We start from the raw sequence: 17,372 nt of genomic DNA, 5'->3' as shown, positions 1-17,372 counted from the left end.
CAATGGGACAAATACACTTATCTTCTTGCTTTCCACAGTGACCCTCCACTTTCAGGTGTGTTCTCCAAAATGACTCCCACTTCAAGTATTGTTTTTCAAAATGAACCCCAACCACAAATACTGCCCCCAGTCAGTTAAAAATGATCACCCGCCTTAATGGGAAACACATTGAATTTATACCTACTGGGGTGTAGTTTTGCTGAATATTTATGTGTTGTACTTACTAATATAACTTATAAACTTAAGATATATCTTCAAAGGATCCGATGATTTAACATACGTATACAAACAAATATTAAGAAAACCCCTACTATGCAATCAACGGTTCTAACATTTTCAGAAGACAGTTGTAATGTTACAGAAGACATGCAACAACTTTTAAACTGAATTTGTGTAATTTTAATTGTATTTTCATTTTCATGTCGTAATGTCTACATACCGTGAGTAATTATGTAACATATCACTCATTATTTTCCTCGGAATGACAAATGATAGAAAGCCAACCGTGCGTCGTATATCAAACTTTATTCTCCTACCAACCATTTAACCATTAAAGTTATCAAAAACGTGTACTCTGAAAAATATTCGGTGCAAAACTGTAATTGTGGTGTTAACTCATTGTGGACAATTATCAGTCCATTGTCACTGTTTACATACAAAAAAATATTTATTCATTAGTTGGATGTTGAAATCTGTAACTATAGTACAGGGCATACTTGTCTATATGATAAAGCAATATAGCACATATACTCATCTCAGACATTTGAGTAACAATGTATGAGTGTATACATGGGAGACAAAGTTATCACTGTCAAATTTACCCATAGATCGACTAACACAGTGTAATACACTCATAAAACATATTTTTAACTTCATAGGAGTGTACATTTGATAGGAAAGTATATTCAGTGTCTGTCATTCTTATGTAATGTAATGATACCTTCTCATTAGCTGACAGGTTTACAAATTATTGATCCTATTACTCAGATCTTCAGTGTCCTCAACTGCAACCACTACTTTATTGTTGTGTTGCAGAACCTGTTCTATAAGTAAAGTATCATGATTTTATTTTTTGTGCCTTGGGCAACAGCGATTTTAAATGGTGGCCCTTCATGTACTGCTATGTAGCAGGGGTACTGAATGCCACTATATAGCACTTCAAACTCGCGCTTGTCTGTTAGCCTGACAATTCTACCATTGCCATCACTGATGTATATGTTGTTTTTACTGTCGACACTGACACCCCATGGGCCCAATAATTCACCGTACCCTGAACCCTTGCTACCATACGTAAAAAGCAACTTCAAATCTGCAGTAAATACTTGAATACGATTATTCCTACTATCAGTGACAACAATTCTTTGGTCACTTGTTGCAGCCACCGAGTATGGGTACTTCAAGTCGCCTTTTACTTCAGCAACTTTGTCTCCCAGTTTTGTGAACTTCATCAACCGATTTCCTGCGCAATCAGTGACGATCACATACTCACCCATCAGTGTAATACCATACAGCTCTCCTTCATTTTGACACATGACTCTAACAATTTTTTTATTTTCATCAGTGACAATGACCTGATTATTACCATAATCAGTAATGTAATATAAGTTGTCAATGGAGACTGCTATGTCATATGGCTTAAAGGGTTTTGAAAATTGGCCTTCAAATGTCAGTACATCAACACATTGAAAATCAGTGTTAAACATTTGAACTCTGTGATTAAATTGATCAGCTACTAATAACAAATTATTGGGTGTCCAGGCAACGCCAAACGGATGATTGAAGTTCGCTAAGTCTTTTCCAGCCTGACCCACCGTCTTCACAGTGCACTTGAAATTACCTGTGAACAACCAAATTACAAACCCCAATTACATGGATTCATAACTAATTAAAGAATAGAATCTCATTTATCTCGATATAATAGGAGATAGGAAATTGCTTTAATGAACTTAATGGAAAGTGTTTGTATACAAATAGAATGTTTATATAAAGGATATATATATATATATATATATATATATATATATATATATATATATATATATGCTTATATAAAAAGTGGTCCAAAAGCCTCATTGTTCGTACTACTTATTTTTCACAAATGACATTGCCATTTTAGAGTCGGTTACTAAAAACCACAGACTACTCCATCATAAGAACTATGGCAAACTCCTCCGTAAAATCTTTTATGTACATTATTTACTGAAGTATGGAAACGCTAACACCTACTGATAAATATATGTTTACGTACATTCATACAATTTCTTCTATTGAATAGTTCTGATATGAGCATTTCATGAGTGTAATATTAATCTCAGATACTTTGCTCAGTTTTAGTTATAGTATAGTGTTACAGTTATTATTGCTATTGTCTTGTAATGGAATTATTTGGTCAAACCACAGAACAGAAATGGCATCACAAATACGTATCCTTGAAGTTTAAGTAAAATGGAAGTTGACATTTGCACGTAAATAATTGACCTACCTTTCCCAGTTTCGGAAGTCACTCTTGCTTGGACAGGTTCCATTGTTCTTTTATAGGGAGAAGCACTTCCCTTCTTTGTTAATGGGTTGTCATCGTCTTTACCACCTGTCAAAGAAAAATTACAGAACACGAGACATATGTTAGAAACTGTTGATGCTCTAACATATATTGGTTCGTATGATAAGTAAGGGTGGGTGAAAAGTGTGTCCTTTGGGAAGTATTCTTGCCAACGGTGATTAATTAGCATTAAACTTTGTTCCACAAAAACATTTGAAAATAGTTACGTTCACCTGTGTTTTAGATTATTGGGTAATTATGTCATATTTAGGAATAATTAATATAGGTTGTTAGTAAACTTCTCTTTGCTCTCATGCATTCCTAAAGACGAATACAACAAACAAATTACATAAACAAAAATGAAACATGAAACATTTTCAGAATAACACATCCCAATACTGACATGTGTATGGTCATCATCTTCAGTATATGTACGTACCAGAGTTATCTTTCTCCAAGGCTTTGTTCCTATTTCGTATTATCTTGCTGGCTATGAATGGTTCTATCTTGAACTGCTCTCCAACTAGGACTTCTTCGGATAAGACGGCAAGATCATCACCATTTACACAGTTTCTCTTGAACTTGCCTATGTCCGAGTCTTTAATTTCAAGACATTTCAACCACTGGCAAACACCATCCACACTCAACGAAAGTAACTCTGAAAAGTAATAATAAGAAATTATAAGCTTGATCAACCTGTATCACGATGAATATATTACAACACTGTGAGCTCCATGAACCATTTTAACACTGCGTAAATGACATCAGTAAGCAAGTTAAGTAAGAATGTCACTAGGCAAGCCTATCTGAAGCCATTAGTTACGTCTCTTCCTTTCCGATTGGGCTCAGGTTCAACCATTTGAAATGACATGTACTCTGTAGCCATAAGTTAAAGTATAAGAAATTTCACGGGTGAACAGAACTTAAACGACCATGTAAGCAAACTTTCTCTTTAAGCAAATGTTAGCCGTATCTATGTTCACAACAGCTGTATAGTTTCATTCTCTAACCGTATTCATATTATTACACAAGCATATATATGCGATATTCTTTAAATGATATATGCTAGAATCACCTATATACATTAAAGTATATGTGCTGGAAATGGACACCTTCTCTGTGGTTTGCTGAACAGTGAAAACTATTCAAATATTGACTTAAGCTTGCCCGAAGGTTATACTCTAAAACAAATCACTGTGCATTTTCTAGTCCTATTTCCACTCGACCATAATATCTCTGAGTCAGTTAACCTGACAACGAATGACTGGCCATGATAAAAACAAATATGTATAGTAGTGAACTGCATTTCTAAACTTTGCTTTAATGACATCTGTTTCTAAATACTACATGTGACCGTGGATTACTAGCTTCCAGCTGCCCGAGATGAAACACACACACACACATACACACACACACACACACACACACACTCACACACACACACACACACACACACACACACAGACAGACAGACAGACACAGACAGACACACGTATGTACTTGTATGTATGTATGTATGTATGTATGTATGTATGTATGTATGTATGTATGTATGTATATATGTATATGTGTGTGTTATATGTATTAAGGAGACATTTCACGAATAGTAAACCTACCTTCTTCATTTTGACTGTCAGTAGCTCCCCTATTTTCTACATTACAGGTAATGTCGTTTGCAGTCAATTCGGCGATAAGCTGATCTATCCTTTGATCAAACATCTTTTCGTCTTTGAAGTCAATCCATAACTTTCCTGCCATGATTAGTCCTAACCAACCATCTGAAAAAAAAATATTTCAATAAGATATCAACAAAACTGAAAAACAACAAATATATTGAAATGTGTATAAAAGATCGTCGTGATATTGAGATCTATAATCAGGACCAGGAAAATGTTTCTGACCATAGAAATTCTAAAAGTGATACTTGCAATAACTGTGGGACGTTCAGAGGAATCTCAGCTAAGGCAGGGCGAAACGTCTACGACCAGAAACATCTTCTCAATTGCAAGAACCTTTTGAAAGAAACTCCTTTGAGTATGACAATGATCAATTGTGTTTTTGAAGTTGTTATTAAATATGTTTATCCTTAGTCTTCCCGGCGTCGCTACATACAAGTGTTATTACTAACATTATATCTTGCCAATAATCTCAAATGCACTTTTAACAATGATAAGTTAATAGTGCAAAGGACATTGAACATTATTTGAGGACCATGATTCAGAAGGCGTATCAAGTATCGTCAGGGGATGGAGCTAACCTTTCAGAGTGCTTTGGAGATCTGGAAAATATAGCTAGAAGTATATACTAATTAATAGAGGATTTTCTAAAAATAGTCGGCAAGCAAGTCGTCATAGATGACATAGATGACAGCAGGGCTGTTTCGGAGCTGTTGATCCCTGTTTGGATTATAACACTTCTTGTCTATGATAGGTGCAATCACAAATTTACATGCATATGTACCTGGTAATACACTGCCCTTATACCAAGATTGACTGAAATTTATCTGCTTAGACATGTCTGCCAAGTGGCTCCAGACATGAAAAAATCATAACAGAATGACTGCCTAGCAGTCCTGTTGGATCATATCGAGACACAAGTTGACATACATATATACATCATAGTGCATTGTCTTTAAATAAAATTTTAATGGAAATTGTTCATGCATGTCTGTTTAATGGTCCCAAACATGGGAAAATCATAACAAAGGCCATTATGCAGACAGGCGGGAACAGATATAATTCAAAGTTGGTATAAGAACAATGTCAAATGTTTGCCCAGTTGCCATATTGGATCGTATCATGATACAAGTTGACATGCATATGAAGAATATAGATATATCCATGTCTCCAGTTTGAAGGGAATCGGTTTGGACATATAGAAGTAGTGGGTCTGGACATAAATGATAACAAAATGGCTGCCTGACATCCATATTGTATTGCATCGAGACATAAATTGGCATGCATGCATGTGTATGTAATAGAACATTGTCCTTATGCCAACTTTGAATAAAATCTGTTCAGGCATGTCTGCATAATGGCTTTGAACATGAAAATATTCACAACAAAATGGCCGTCTGGCGGCCATATTGGATCGTCTCAAAAAATAAATTGACTTGCATATGTGTACCATAGTGTGTTGTCCTTGTACCAAATTTGAGAGGAATCGGTAGTCATTTCCGAGAAATGGCTCCAGAAGACGGAGAGATGCATGGAGCCCAATCTTTGTCCGGTGGGGACTAAATATTAAAGATGAAGATATAGTGGCTCTCTCTTCATTGTCTTATCCTCAGTATTATTTACTGGAGAAATGTAGTTGCCTTTGTGGTTCACTCATGCATGGGACATGATGTTCTGTACATACTCAGACAACCTCAAAGGCAAAATAAACAATCATACAGGTACCACGCACAGTGCAGATGTCGAAGTAGACAATGCACCACATTGAATATCAGTTGTAAAATAAACAATTGAAGTCATTGAAATCATCAAGTCCATGTGTAATGTATGGAAGACCGGTGAGGACAGCGACCTGCGACCTGTAGGTTACAAAACTGCCACCTGCGCCTGAGTTGGAAAACTGTGACTTAATTATTCTATTTCACTTTAGGATATTTTGGAGTTATTTTAGGGGCGCCTTCAATATACACGACATCAGGTAGCATATTCCCTGCCAATCCGGCTAACGGTTCTTGTATTATAACGCTGGCATGCGTACTATGACTTGCAACTCGTAGGTCGCAGGTCGCTTGCCTCATCGGTCTTCCATAGTAATGTTTTCGACAGAGGCCTATTTCTACTGCACTGTAAATGAATAGTAATGCTGTATCACTCTTCAATTTGATTTGGTAAAGGATCCTGCTGTACGTGTTTTGTCTCTATTATTGTTAGTTTAGAGTTCAATTGTGTCTATCTTTTTGTATCAAAAATATCATGTCCCATGAGTGGAACCCAAAAGCTACTCTATTTCTCCTATGAGACGTACTGCATCTGTAACAAACAAACAAACAAACAACCATTATGGATGCAAGTGACTCACCAAAAGCGACATCTTTCTCCATTTTCAAAGGTATGATTGTCTTGTGACTGACATCAGCAAATGTAAGTTCCTTTTGACAATTATGGGAGTGTTTGTATGCATTTGAAACACAACTAATGACGACTGCAGCTTTTTCTACACCCTGTGCCATGCATTCATGTATGTTTCCTTTGATAAAAAAAGAAAGTAAAATACAAAATTGTCTTTGAAGAATATACAAAGAAAGAAACAAAAACAAACAAACAAACAAACAAACAAACAAACAAACACACACACACACAGAAAAGTTACAGTGCTTAGACTATCCAAATTTATACCTTCATCCTATGATGCAACGATGTATGTACATTAAAATCATAATTTTCTGGAAAAATAATCTACAAGGGTGGTGCAAATTATGAGAGATGACATCGAAAATAGACGTGAGTTATACACCTAAAATGGATGAGGTCTATAATAATCTTGATAATTTCAAGCAAATACAGATGATCCTCAGGACGTATTGAGGTAACTAGCGTGCTATGTATGTCACAAAACCAACTCCTTTAGTTAGTACGCCTTATAGCCAAACAAAAATAAAGCGGTCTTTGACCATTATATTAACCCCATTAAAGTTGTACAAACTGAATCTGACAGTTGTTTACTGACCAAGGGAAAATACTTAGGTAAACCCATATTCCAGTATAATGCTAATGTCGATGTATATCCTTTATAACACCACGATTGGCTTCTGGCATCTTTAGAACACTTTATTGTAATTATAGTAGGAATTTCCTGACCATTATTTGATTCATAGTATTCATTCTATCATCGAGTTTATGAGTTATATCTTAATTCGGCTTCGGCTTATGCCCCTTTAAGTAACATATTGAGTAATTTAGTATCAACCTTTCATGTCATCAATATCCATCCATGTGTCATATCCTCTCTTCTCTAGTTCATTCTTGATCCTCTCAACGATTGGTTGGCTGTCCCATTGATATGATAACATGACATGTTTTCCAACATTATCTGCCATTATGCCAGTTAGAAAAAAATGTCTCCGGTTCTTAAGATTTTCTCAGCAGAATTCTATGAAAAAACACACAAAAGAATGCATTAGAATGTCGAGCAGGGAATATCAGTGTGGTACAACAGGTTACTTAGTTACTTGATGTGTGTGTGTATGTGGGTCCGTCCGTCCGTCTGTCCGGCCATCCACCCATCTGTATGTTTGTCTGTGTTGGAGGTAATCAAAATCATATCACACACACACACACACACACACACACACACACACACACACACACACACACACACACACACACACACACACACATGTAGAGCCTACATCCCCTGAATAGAGTGTTCTAGCCAGCTGAGCTAACGCGCTAACTGGTAGATTCCGTGTGTCCTATTGTGTACCTTTCCATTCCTTGGGGTACATGAGACGCCATACTTAATACATGACCTGCAATATATATATATATATATATATATATATATATATATATATATATATATATATATATATATATATATACATAAAATGAAAGAAGACGAGTATGATATTACATTATGGATTTACGCTATGGACCGTTTCACCAGAAGGATCTTCAGGCGTAATATTGCACTCGTTCACTGCTGCTTTATGTCTTAGACTAATGACGTGGTCTGTACAGTACTTAGGTGTGTTCATTGATGGCTGTGTGTACACAAACTTGTATGTAAACAAACGTTATGTATTATTAAGTAAGAAGTTGTTAGCCTGTCGGCATTTGCTGATATAACTCAGATCTGCTATTTAAGGTGGTTGATCACCAGCTTTAGTTGATGCCCAGTAAGTCAAGAAAAGTCACTTTCACCACATCTGCCCTCTACACTGTACACTGGAATTGAGCATTCTGGGCATGCAAACAACAGAGGTGTTCATTATATATGCTTACGTCACCAGTGCCCATATTCAAGCAGTCTGTCACATGACCGTAGAAACAATAGATAGTGTGATAATCTCCCAGTTGATGAGAGATAAAGCAAACTGTTAATGTAAGTGATCTCTTGCCAATTATAAGATTAGGAGTGTTTTAATTTAGATAACAGGAGGAGAATGGATAAGGCGTCTTTACTTAGTCAAGAAAAGAGAGAATTACACACAGCCTCAGACTTTTAGTGGTTTGAGATATAGCTGAGAGCAAAGTAACCAGGGAAAGAAAAATAAATAGTTTTAAAACTCAATGAGTGAATTGATCAATATCACAGTTATATTGCACCACAAAAATTGATCATTCAATCGATCAATCCTTCAACCAAATAATAAATCAATCAATAAATCAACCGATCGATTGATCGATCAATAAATTACATGCTTGCTGCCCCCTGTGCTTCAGGGAAGACAACTGCAGAACTAATCATGAACAATTAAAATAAACTCGCGTCGTCACACCACTTAAGGGAATGTTTCCTGACTAGAAACGTCAACTTAACTGTCTTTTGTGTTGTCATGGCATCTAATTACCAAAAGCAAATGCCAATATCTTATTAAAACAAAAAGCTAAATCGAAAATATTTCAGGACAGATGTCCTTTGGTATCACAAATGTATGTACCAAATTATATTGAATTTCAAGCTTGCACTCTTGAGATATAGCCTAATTACCGAAAACCATTAATTACGCAAATTGCTCATTAATATTCATGGCATGTTTATCAAAACCTAATCAGTTCTTTCCATTACCCTCCGGAACATGTCTACCAAATTTCGTTTGAATTGATGCAGTAGTTTTTTTAGAAAATGGTGATACAGACAACCCCTATCCTTACAGAAGGAAAAAAAGCATGTTAATGCTGTCAGACATGGACAAGGACACTTATCGCAGAATTAAAGGACCGGTCAGTTTCTTCGGCCTAGGGGGAGGGGGGGGGGCAGTGGATTGGAAGGGGGTCACCCAGTTTTTGAAATTGGCAGTAGGGGGGGGGGGGGGTCATGCTGTTTTCAAAATTGTGGATGGGGGGGGGGGGGGCTCATTGTGTTTTGGATTGTGATGGAAGAAAAAAATCCTTTTTCTACAATGGCATATAGCCTTGTCTGAAATGTGGTACATGTAAATATTTGTTCTTCTCCCCGTTTCTTATATGAATTCTTTAATATTACTTATTAGTTCAAGTATAACTATAATTATATTATACCATTACCAATTCCAGTGAATTTTGTGAGGTCATCGCTGTACATTATTACTGATAATGTACTCCGTTATTGGGCATCGCGGCCCCGGAACGAGCATAACAATACAAGCTTATTTGTTCTGTTTCTTCATACGACTAGGTATTTTTTCGAAATGTATGTTGTTACTTATGATTGTCATTTCCACTGTTTAAAAATACAACGCATTCATGAAACAAATGCGTGTTCACTGCAGTTCATTGAAGTGTATATGTGTGTGTACGTGTACGTACGTGTGTCGCTATCATTAGTATTCAGCTTCCGGGCCGAACATGGCAGACGATGTTCAGCGCTGTGTATATTATACGTTGTTTTGCGTTTCTCGGTCTACAAATTCACTGGAATTGGCAAAACTATAAAATAATAACAATAATGTACGCCCTCCAAGTCCATAATGGACTCAAGCAAACTTTGCACTCCATAATGGGCTCGGCTTTCGCCTCGCCCATTATGTCGTTCAAAGTTTGCTTTCGTCCATTATGGGCTGGGAGGGCGTACATTATTGTTTAAATATACATATACATGTATTACCTAGCTACCACACTAGTTACCGAACATGTCATGTAAATGCTTGGCTGTTTCACAATCAGTGCTTCACTTATATTGCACTTTGGGGCAAAAGTGAACTTGAAGGTTTCGTAATGGTAATCTTCATAATATCTAAAATGTTCCCTACTCGTCACTATGAACTTGTCAGAAGGGATTAATACACTTTCTATTTTGGACACTACATGTTATTGACACCACAAATCACCACATATCATCAGATTCTAGTTTCTATTATACACTAGGTATGACCACCTAAAGGTCTCTAACATACCGGTGACTTTATTGTACATGCAATATTAATACCACTATACCAATGTTGCGGGGCCATTTTTATGTGACATGGGAAACTCATTTAAAACTTACATTTACGTTAGCTATTCGAAGCTTGGAAATATTACCTCAAAAGCTATGAATAAGCTAAACATTGCCTTAATAGAAGCAAAAAACTGCAGATCTGCCAGGGGAAAACCCTCAAGGACTCCCTCACCCCCAGAGGTCACTCATGCATTCAACCAACAATCAGATGCACCAACAACCTTTTTACTGTCATAATGGTATTAAACTTTTCTTAAATATTTTCACCCTATTCTAATTTGAGATGATACATGTATTGTCTTTTAAAGATGTGAAATGTTTGCCAAGATAGTCTAAAATTGCCTTAAACGCCAAATCTCCCCTACCAATGATACTACCAGTAGATGTGCTGACCTTTACTACATGTATATAATGATGCTATTTAACTTTTTAAGAACATATTTCAACCCTATGTAAGTTATACAGAATAGTTTCTGATACTTGATGGTGCTGTCTTGTAAAGCATGGATTGAGTTATTGCTTGAAAGGGTCTGAATAGCCTAAAAATTGGCTTTAAGAGTTTTACAGATAAGGGGGTCAGTGACTTTTTGTCGGCCCAATTTAAGAACCCCCAGGCTGAAGAAACTGACCGGTCCCTAAATGAGTTAATTGCACTGCTGCCACAGCGTTTAAAGTTTAAGAGGTATTGGTTATTTCCCAACTACAACCACCGGAGGGACATTGTGTGCATTAATCAATGCCCGAGTTTGTATCTCATTGGCAAAGCTGAATGCGAGAAATTGAACTCCCAAATGATATTAGCACACTCCCAATATTGCCAGGCCAACTGAGACCCACTGTGAGTTCTCCCCCACATCACACCTGACAATCAATTCACTACATGTGTTGTGATAATGTGTTAATATATAGTCCCTCCACCAACAATAATGTAATTTGATTGACATAGTCTGATAATACCACACCTAACCATAACTCTAACGCTATCCTCAACCACAACCCTATCCCTAACTGATGTGTTGGATGCAGTTTGATGCCAAATTCCTCCAAATGCAAAATTAGACAATACGATCCATACGAGTAAAATGTGACCTTCTCAATATCTCATTTCTAAAATATGGCCCTCCCGAGAACTGATTTGTAAAAATGCCCCCCCCCCCATACCCTGGCCCTCCCCCTTGTAATCATTGATAGCTCCCTTGTTTTGAGATATGTCTTGCGATGGTAAAAGTGGATTTTCCTGACATACTGGACATTCACCGAAGCGATTAGAACGGTATCAGACTCACAATTGTTTCCAGTGATGTATTTCCTTGATCACAACACTCTCTCTACACAGAGTCATGGATATTTAGCCAAGTGTAAATTACATGTGATACTTATATGTCGTCTACCATCAGTGTAACTTAAATGTTTACCCCGCCGACAAGCTGATCATATGAACTTAACCCTGTACTTTTGTTTGGCTTTATTGTTACTTGTTGTATATGTATACGTTTGCAAATATGATAACACTGATATCGACCTTTTCTTGGAGAAAACAACGGAAGACGTCCGAAACAACTGTGATCAAAATCAGGACTGATGAGTCCCCGCTTGCAATTCTTCCTTGTTTGCTCACCTCCTGCTACCGATCGTAAGAATTGCCCGCCGACAGCCTTTTGAAAGACCACCTAAAGTTGTTGAATGCGTCTGGTTATACTGTCATATTGGATTCATATTGTGGAGTGTGCAGTAGTCTGGGCTACAATCCATGCGTAGACTGTAAGCATACACAAGTCATACATGTTACGCGTCCTTGTATTGGTTACCTTGGATTGCTTTCACTTCCGGTATAAACACAAGTAACGGAATAATAAACGGCCACGAAGCATTTTAGCGGACGGGAATTTGTTAGTTTAATTACACGGATCTAGGGCATTCCATGGAAACATTCAAACAAAATAGACAATATAGTGGTGGTGGTGGTGGTGGTGGGGGGGGGGGGGTTGGTTACTGTCTCGGATTAATGTCTTAAGTGACGTTACAATATTATATTGAGTATATATACTGACACTTCTAGAAACGGGCACTCCTAGTAGTTTGTGAATTATCACACGATGGTTGCACGTAACTTGTAATGTAGGCATAGCATGTCATGAAGTTATGAACTTATATCATGAAATATGATGAATTGAAAGAAAATACCATACTCACAGGATATAGTTTTACAAATCAACTATATCTGCTTATATAATACCATGACAACGTTTAGCGTCTACGCGTCTACTGCTTCCATGCTGGACGACTTTTGCTGTGTAACTGTAATGCGGTCACGGCTGCTGTATGAGCAAAAGGCACCCCCTCTGTAAGGCTACATACGAATAGTATTTTAAACATGTCTGCATACGCAAACACTCAATGGGAAGCCAGCAGTATTTTCAACAGCCGATTCATCACTGACCTTATATGAACTCACGAATGGTTTGCATAACGAGGTTTATAGCATAACTGAATGCCTTGCTTTGGGAAACGTACTGAAAAAGTATCTCATTTACAGCGTCAAGAAGGTCTAAAAAGCATATTGTAAAAATTGCTACAGTTTATCGTGTGCAAGGACAAAAAGTGACGTACAATTATTACATTTTGATTTCATTCATATGCCAGGGAGTGACAATGTCTGCAGTTGCTCACAGTCGTCATACTCATAGAGAAACAGGAGAAATGTAGCACTGTTAGTAAAATGTTTGTTTACTATCAGACGATAAAATCTAGCAATACTTACAAGATTGTTGTTGAGGCAGATGAAGTATAGTTTCAAGTCAACTCGTTTTAACATGGTTGTCATTGCAGTACGTGCTTTTTCACACGTAGATGCTGTGTAATTTGCATATTATATACCCATAATGCAGCTGTATATATGTTGTGATTGTTTAAGCCGTAATTCTCTGATTTTGAAAGAAAATAAAATGGGGCCGGTAACAAATTACTATTAGAGTGAGTTTCCTAACATTCAGTAACAGTGTCTGTGACAGACTCTCATTCTGAAAATGCAAACTTCGTCGCTCAAGTCACACTGGCCCTGAGTCACACAATGCTAAAACCGTATATAATGTTTTCAACACTAAGATACTTTCATTTATGGCGCTTGTTCCTACATTATTTACCTAGCACAGAGGTTAACCACGATAACCACATCAAAGGACGCCGCCAACTAAGTATATGGTCTATCTGAAATACAAGAACAGAAACCGGTGATGTCTACCCTTTATCTTTCTCGCTGAACGGCTTACTTTAAATATATATAACACTTTTTAGGTGCTTTTCAAGGAGTACAAGAAGTGCACTCTCCAATCCTAGGAGTGAACCTATTTTTTAAAATATCGTTTCATTTTGTCTTTTTCAAGTTTCAAATAGGGTCCAACAGCCAAGAAGGCCAAAATAATACAATTTAATATTGTTTTCAAGGAGGAATATGTACCTCCCAAAGAAGCGTTTTCTCTTTTGATTGTAGATGGCATGGAGGTATATACGTAGAGCCCCACCTAGAATTGCTGATGAAAGGAAAGCAGCATCTAGCTATAGTTCGACATTACTTATTGTTCTGTTTCTTTGCGAAGAGAATTCTTCTCCAAGCTCAAAACATCTCATTCACTTTCCAATATAATTTGCTATGAAAAAGTCGTGATTGTAACGGTTGGCAATGATCTTGATGACTGTTACCTGCAACATGCGCTTTAATACCAGTTACGGCGATATTGTGGCTGCAAGGAAATACGTTTGTGCCGATTATCCGTTGTGCTACAAAGGCTTACATAAAGTAAAGCTTCGTTGTGAGATACCACCCAAACTGCGTATTTGCAACAGAAAGATGTGGTGTTCCTATGTGGGGCAACCGAAACTTTTTGTGCAAAGTGCGGAAAAAATGGGCACCTCGCCAAACAATGCACCGTTAAAACGTTAGAACTAGAGTGCACGAAAGCAATTACATGTAGGTTGTGTCAAACAGTTCGGAAAGATTTATATTTGTCATGGTTTGTGGCGAACAATGAGAAAAGCCACTGAAGCCCATGTCAACAAATAATATGGTTAGGGATGCACTTAAATTTAGTACTACGAACAATTTCAGAAACACCCGTCAAAAATTAACACGATTCGATCAGATCTCAACAAATTGACTGAAAGTAACAGTATCTCAACTAGACAACTAGCTCCAGCCTTCGGCTCGGTGACACGGTTGAGAACGAGATATTCATAAAAAGCTGTACCAGATAGGTCTGATGTGGGACACACATATTTTAATTCCCGAAGAAATTGAAAACGAAATTCGCTTTTGGCTTACATATCTCTTGTCTTTGAATGGTTTGCCTATGAAACCACATTTCGATTTCAGTGAAATATTGTACATAGATGCAAGCAACCAGACTGCAGACAGTTACCTCATGGCGAAATATCACTGGGCATGTAGTTGGGAAGCATCAAAACGTTCCACTTGGTGTGACACTTGGTATGAGTGGGCAGAACTCAAATTTACCATATTTTCATTTATCATCCATTTGGCATCCCAAAACGTTAAATGGGTGACTGACAATCAAGCTTGTTGTAGCATCATTAAGTAGGAAGTTCAAACTTGCATTTGCATGAACTAGCTTTACAGATTGATGACATTTGTCGACTCCACAATATCTGATTACAACCATGGTGGGATCCGAGGAGCGAAAACTAGATAGCAGATGCAGTTAGTATAATAATAGATGGAGATGACTGGGCAATTGCTCAAGTTTTTGATTACTTGGTAACAGGTGGGCCCACACAATAGACCGTTTTGCAACAAGTTACAACATTAAACTGCCGAGATTCACTTCAAGATTTTTAAACCCTGGTTCGGAATCAATAGATGAGTTTACAGTGACCTGGGCAAACGAAAATATCTGGGTACCACCCATTTGTATGATATCACGAGCTATTCTGCATTTGCGTGAAAATAAACGTCGTGGATCGCTTTACTTGCCCCTTACTCGTCCCGTATTGGCCATTGTTATTTAAAACAAATATCGGTTTCATAAAAGCCATATACATGCGAGATAACATAGTTGTTCAAAGAGACATTACCGTCCCAGGTAGAGGATGTTCCAATGGGCTCACAACATGGCAGGTTTACCTACACCAACCGAACACACTACAGTTAAACTCGCATTGATAGCAGCGAAACGAAAACTGTCCACTTCAACCACCAATAAGAAACCATTCACACCACTACACAGTTATTGCTTTCACTAGTGTTAAGATATGGCAACTCAAAGGCCGATCTCTCGGACATTCGGTTCTTGTCAATGTGTCTCCTATCAATTGCTGGTTTCTTTATGTACTACGAATTATGTAATATACGTAGATCGGACATTGACTTTCACGAAAACCACATTTCAATTCTCGTAAGACAATCAAAAACTGACGTATACAGCGATGGAAAATCAGTAGTAATTGCCAAGACTAGTAACGCTACATGTCCAGTAGAAATGTCGCAAACATTCAGGAGACTTCAGGCGACTTTTTTTTAGACCTATTTCAGGGTTTCAAGTTGCGACCAGGAAAATTATCTTACACTAGAGCAAGGGAGATACTCTTAGAAAGATTAAAACCTATTGTACAAGACCCAAATTCTTTTTCGTTGCAAAGTCTTTTAGAGCAGGGGGTGCTTAAGAGCAGCACAAAGAGGAGTTGATGATAGAATGTTCAAACGCCATGGGAGAATGTGAAGTGCAAAAGCCAAAGATGGCTATTTCTAAGACAGTCTTGAAACTCCGTTGAACGTTTCTCGCCAATTAGGTTTATGAGAAAATCGCATATATGCAAGTCTTGTATCCCGATCTTTGATCTTGGAAGCCTTTTTTAAAAGAATATTTGCATATATGTATGTATATCAATAAAATTCACAATCGCCATTATTACCATTATAAAGTTGCTAAGCCACCTGACTATACTTGTTTGTGGTATTACAAAGTGTAGAATATACTGTATTGAATGTAAAATGTAATCAAATACATTTTTCTGTTTACTGTATTATAATTAATAGCAATTAATTGTACATCATTTTCAGGCTTCACTTATTACACTCAGAGTTAGCCAAATCTATAATGCTCATACAATTTCATTCACAACAAATTTTTATTATGAGGACGAGATATTGATTAAAACAAATGGTTGGTTCAAATAAAGCTTAACAGTTTAAGTGCTGTGTTTGCGGATCAACATATCCCTTTTGGTGAAATTAAAGGAGGTGAACGATAGGTCTAATCCGAACCTTAACCAAACGAGCTTGAACAATGTTGCTCCATATGTCAAAAGTACTCACAGTGTTGTACGTACTGATATAACTTATAAACTTAAGATATAACTTATAAATGATCCGATGACATAATGTATCATACTCAAACATAAAAAAGATGCAATCAGCTGTTTTAAATTTTCCTCGAAAGGACAAAATGATAGACAGCCAACCATGCGTCTTAAATCAAACTTTATTCTCGTACCAACTTGGTCATTAACGTTATCAAAAACATGACTCTATTAAACATACATGTACTTTGAAAAAAATCTCGTATACAACTTTAGATTGTGGTCTTGAGCAGTAGAAAATTATCAGTTCATTGTCACTGTTCACATACAGAATTATTTATTCATTATTTGGATGTTGGAACCTGTAACAACGTGGATATACTTATCTGTGTGATAAAGCAGTATACCACATAAACTCATCTGA

At 37.0% G+C, this 17,372-nt stretch overlaps 1 protein-coding gene across 1 annotated transcript; it reads right to left on the bottom strand.

The window, feature by feature from the left end:
- Positions 1–442: 442 nt before the first annotated feature.
- Positions 443–12,929, bottom strand: LOC144445678 (uncharacterized). Its single transcript, XM_078135315.1, has 7 exons — positions 12,830–12,929; positions 7,463–7,645; positions 6,575–6,742; positions 4,156–4,317; positions 2,979–3,197; positions 2,483–2,587; positions 443–1,837 (listed from the first exon to the last, which is right to left on the bottom strand). The coding sequence occupies exons 2-7, from the start codon at positions 7,590–7,592 to the stop codon at positions 1,044–1,046; spliced, it is 1,578 nt and encodes a 525-aa protein (XP_077991441.1). The 5' UTR covers positions 7,593–7,645; positions 12,830–12,929; the 3' UTR covers positions 443–1,043.
- Between the last annotated feature and the right edge of the window lie 4,443 nt (positions 12,930–17,372).

The sequence above is a fragment of the Glandiceps talaboti genome, chromosome 14 (assembly GCF_964340395.1).
Source record: "Glandiceps talaboti chromosome 14, keGlaTala1.1, whole genome shotgun sequence".
In the NCBI taxonomy this organism is placed as follows: domain Eukaryota; kingdom Metazoa; phylum Hemichordata; class Enteropneusta; family Spengelidae; genus Glandiceps; species Glandiceps talaboti.
The sequence above is the reverse complement of the archived record's forward strand: the minus strand, read 5'-3'. Positions and strand labels throughout refer to the sequence as shown.

What these genes read in the sequence shown, in the direction of transcription:
- LOC144445678 (XM_078135315.1), bottom strand. Translation starts at nt 7,592, where the DNA reads ATGGCAGATAATGTTGGAAAACATGTCATGTTATCATATCAATGGGAC. An exon ending in GGATATTGATGACATGAAAG is followed by an intron (nt 6,743 to 7,462) that starts GTTGATACTAAA and finishes TTTTTATCAAAG; the next exon opens with GAAACATACATGAATGCATG. An exon ending in CTTGGAGAAAGATAACTCTG is followed by an intron (nt 2,588 to 2,978) that starts GTACGTACATAT and finishes TTTCTTTGACAG; the next exon opens with GTGGTAAAGACGATGACAAC.